Here is a 4469-nt window from a genome sequence, read left to right as displayed (position 1 = left end):
CCCCTTCAGTTTTGCCCATGTCAGCATTAACAGCTAATCTTCCAGTCAGGAACCAAGAGCCACAGTCAGGTGTGGAGCCAGTAGTTTGTGCAGAAAGAAAGCAGCTGTATTAGCATCAATAACTACAGTGTTTTGGTGCCAAAAACAGCAATTATCCGCTATTATGACACATGTATTCTATTTTACTGTATGTATAATACAAAAATCACATACGCCAACCTAACAAATCCAATCGTTTTTCATACATTTGAGCAGTTTCTATTTAAATTATATTGTCCTTGTAAACAATGGAAGGTCAACATTATTCACTTTAGGTATTATGTTGGAACAATACCTTCTAAATAAACAAAAAATGCTGAATTACTGCACTGAAAACCATTTTGTGTACTTTATTAGGAAGAAAATGACTATCTATCCTTTAAAAATGCAAGACGTGTGGATGTTTTTTGTTTTTTTACTGCGAATCTCTTCCCTTGCCATCTTTCTTCTTCCTGTAACCGGTCCCAGTGAAGCGCTTCACACAGAGAAAACAAAACGCCGAACCAGTTGTGCCCTTCTTTCTCTGTCCACAGAAACGCAACAGCACACCCTGAGGCAACACTTTGGCCCCGACAGGAAATCTAACCTCCAAACAAAACAGCAACCTCAACGGAGCTCTCTCTGGAAACAATAGGCAAACCTCACGTTTAGTCATACTCTGAAACGCTACAGCACAGGTGCAGACGGGGCTTTAGAACTGATATTTATCTTTTTTTTGTGGATTTTTAAATAATGCGGGACGCAACAGCGCTGTAAATGTTTAATTCCGCTTGTAACCGGTGGTACGGACCTTGCACCAGTTAATGAAGTTTTACTTCTCGCCCCGTGTGTCCTCACCCTGCTCCTGTTGCCCCATTACACCGCTCTCACACACTGCACGGCCTGCACCTGCTTCTCACGTAAACCAAAGGCTTGGAAAGGGGGCAAAAATACGAAAGCAAGGAGTGATGCCTTTAAGGATCTGATGAAGAGTCCAGCTGTGTCAAACACAGTGTGTAGAAAATAATAAAAATGGACAAACAAACAGAATAATTAATTTAGACCAAAAAAAAAGAAAGATCTACTTTTATTTCCAAAACTGAGCAACAAAACGGCAACCATGTTTAGACAAATGGAGCCCCAGTTAATGCTGCAACAACACCCAGAGCTGTTAGCATTATTATTATTTAGCCTTCTGCTGGATTTTGGTTTATAACAGGGCAACGCCTAACCCCATCAGTGGACTGCCAAGCTGAGCCTCCAAACCAGTGTTCACACACACACACAAGGTCTGACTTTCAGATGCTCCAGCAGCACCTAGTTTTAAGAGCTAATATGACTCACAAAGTAACACTTTGCAGTCGCTCAGAAGCTACTTTGAAGCAGACCCAGCAACAGGCGCTTTGGACTAAACAGCAGCTCGTTTCGTGCGTTTCAACTGCCCAGAAACAGCGTGCAAAAAGTCCAACAACGACTCGACGCCGTCCCTGTCGGCGTTCTGCCGGGCCCGGAGCCTTTAGGTTGAACGCGAACTAGCCCGGAGAAGTTGTTATGGAGACGTGAATCCCAGCGGGGCCGTGCAGTTACAGCCACGTCTCCAGAGGCTGTGGCGTCACCCCCGGCAACGGACTTGCTTCGACAACTAACCAACTCTACCTTTCTCCACCCCTGGGCTCTGCTGGTGCCTTTCTGTGCCACCAATTTTCACTCTCAAATGATCCTATTGTGTGCGTGTGTGTGTGTGCCACAAGCTGACGAAGACACACCCTGTGCCTGTTCCTACAACTAAACCCATCTACATGACCAAGACAGCAGCGTTCACACCTGCACAGACATTCAAATCAAACAAACTGCTGGGATTCACACATCATTATCAGCCGCTGCTGAAAGGCGATGGCGGGCGATAATGTCTGTCTGTTACCAAGATATCTCTTGAACCCCTGGACAGATTTTAATGAAACTATTAGAAGGTAACCACTGGATGTACTTCTCCAGCTGATTACCTTTAGGAGCCTACCCAATTCAAGATGGCTGCCACAGTCAACTGACCTTAGAAATCAAAAGAATGGATGTATTTTAGTCACTTTTTCCAGATATTCTGATAAAATTTGGTGTGTTAGCAGCTGAGAGTCAGTCACAACACATACTCCAAGAGCTACTCCCTGCGTTCGATCTTTACTTAAAACTTTAGCATCAACCGCTGGAGCCAACCCTGATTATCTGTTAGCGAAATATCTCACGACCCCCTGGACAGATTTTAACGAAACTCCCAGAAAGTAATCGCTGGACGTACAGCTACAACTGATTAACTTTTGGAGCCAACTTCGCTCAAGCTGGCCGCCACAGCTGTTTAACATTAGCCAACACACCAAATGACTCGAGCCCAGTCGGTTTCGCAGACACTGAGGTAAAACGAGACACGGTAGTAGCCGAGGGTCATCCGCAGCACACAGTCTGAGCGCTACACAAGAGTGTGTGATCGCTTTCATCGTGCGGTCTGACCAAGACGCCAACCAAAACGCCATCACGTTTGACTTTTTATATTCCAGTTGTGGGGGGAGGAGGGGAATCAAATGAAGTCCTGGTTAGAGGAGTTGCTTAAACACGTTCATTACACCAATAATTAAACTTTCAACCCAAACGAGCCTGATTCTGACCTCCGCATCAGTTGGGAAGCTGTTTCCTAACCAAAAACAACTCCCACTTTTTGTTCATTAAAAGATGGACGCTGTTACATTTCAGTGAAAGAAGAAGAAAATGTGAGCTCTCTCTTCTGGCTTTAACCTGTGAGGGTTTTACTTTTTTTTATTATTATTATTTTGCAGGGGCTCTTACCCCCATTCAGGTCCCCCAGGTAACCATGGCAATGAAGCCCAAGAAAGAACGCTTTCATGTTGGCGCCCTGAACCGGGATTTGGAGAGAGGGGTGGGGGAGTGAGCAGACAGGAGGAAGAGGAGGAGGAGGGTAGCTGCTCCAAAACGCACTCCTAAACTTTACAAGCGGGGAGGCAGAAAAACGCACCAAGCGGCAGAAAGAGTGAGGAGAAAAAAATAAAATAAATAAAGTAAAGTCACCGTTTTGGAGTCCAGCTCGTGTCTGTTCTGCGCCAGAACCTTCTCCACGCCGGCCTGATCCGCGTATGTGACGAACCCGAAGCCCCTGCAGGGAGACACAGAAACTCTCAGCGGCGGCGGCTTCCTGCACGAGGAGCAGCGCGAGGCATCCAGAGGCAGGACGGACGGCTGGCTGGGGCGCACACGCCTCCCTCTCCCACCCACACACCACCCCCCTCCGCTTCCTCTTACCTCGACCGCTTGGTAACGGGATCCCGCATCACCATGCACTCCTTCACCTCGCCGAATTTGCCGAAGTACTCCCGCAGTCCCTCTGAAAACAAAAACAAATTTTAAAAAAAGGAGGACAGCGAGGGGTCAGAGCCGCGCCACAGACAGACAGGCCCCCGAGAGCGAAACAATGAGGGAGGAGGAGGAGGAGGGGGGACCACGTTGTTTGTGTCCCATCTGACCATCCAGCATGGCAGCTCACTCACACAGACACACACACACACAACAAGAACACTAAAAACTTCTGCTTTAATGCTGAATAATCGATTAGCTCATTCACTAGAGGTGCCCTCTGCTGTTATTAACAGCGTAAAGAGCGCAAGACAAGTGTGTGTGTCTGTGCGCGCGCCAGGGTTAATCTCCTGCGCACACACAAAACCCCCTCACTCCTGAATGGGAGCCTTTCATTTCACTATTTACGGCGTTTCTGCTCCAACTTTCAGGTGAGAGGCGCAGGGAAAGAGGACGGCTCACCTTGTGTCGTCTGCCAGCTCAGACCCCCGATGAACATTTTGCTGAAGGAGAGGAAACACAAGCCGTGAGAATCACGTCAGACATGAGCAACAACAACAACAAAAAAAAGGCAGCACATCCAAGAGGAAACCTCGGAGGAGCCGCGCGTCATGTGTGTGTGAGAGCATCAATAAAGTAAAGAAGAAAGCATCGGCCATGTTGCGAAGTCACCCATCGGCCAGCCGGGCCGTTATAATCCCCTGGAGGAGGAAGAGGAGGAAGAGGAGCAGGAGGGGGGGGGGATAAAATTACACTAAAACAAAAACGATAAATACAAATTTAAAAAGGGGATACGGTTTTCTACATGATGGAGAAGTTACAATGTGGCCTTGTGGAGGAAAACAAATAAACAAACAAGAAAGGAGGAGGAGCGGGGAGAGACGGAAAGCAGCGGTGCGTCTGTGTGTGTGTGTGTGTGTGTTTCCTCCGGTGTGAGTGGATCCATCCCACACACACACACACACACACACCGAGTCGCACACACGCAGCGTGCTGCTTGTCTTTTGTCTCGGCGCGGCTTCACTCCCGCAACTGAACTCAACTAAAGTCCAAGGTGAACTCAAACCGGGCCGAGAGAGAGGCGCGCGCGAGCC

At 47.8% G+C, this 4469-nt stretch overlaps 1 protein-coding gene across 1 annotated transcript in view; it reads right to left on the bottom strand.

Moving 5' to 3' along the window:
• LOC108239862 (RNA-binding protein Musashi homolog 1) overlaps window positions 1–4083 on the bottom strand; it is a 23524-nt gene extending 19441 nt beyond the window's left edge. The window contains exons 1-3 of the mRNA XM_017422860.3: window positions 3838–4083; window positions 3325–3406; window positions 3094–3178 (exon numbers count right to left, since the gene is read on the bottom strand). Of these exons, the coding sequence (XP_017278349.1) occupies window positions 3094–3178; window positions 3325–3406; window positions 3838–3874 (204 nt within the window). The 5' untranslated portion in view covers window positions 3875–4083. The remainder of the gene's footprint in view (window positions 1–3093; window positions 3179–3324; window positions 3407–3837) is intronic.
• Window positions 4084–4469: the final 386 nt, after the last annotated feature.

This window comes from Kryptolebias marmoratus, linkage group LG4 (genome assembly GCF_001649575.2).
Source record: "Kryptolebias marmoratus isolate JLee-2015 linkage group LG4, ASM164957v2, whole genome shotgun sequence".
NCBI classification, from domain to species: Eukaryota; Metazoa; Chordata; class Actinopteri; order Cyprinodontiformes; family Rivulidae; genus Kryptolebias; species Kryptolebias marmoratus.
This window is presented reverse-complemented; position numbering and strand designations above follow the sequence as displayed.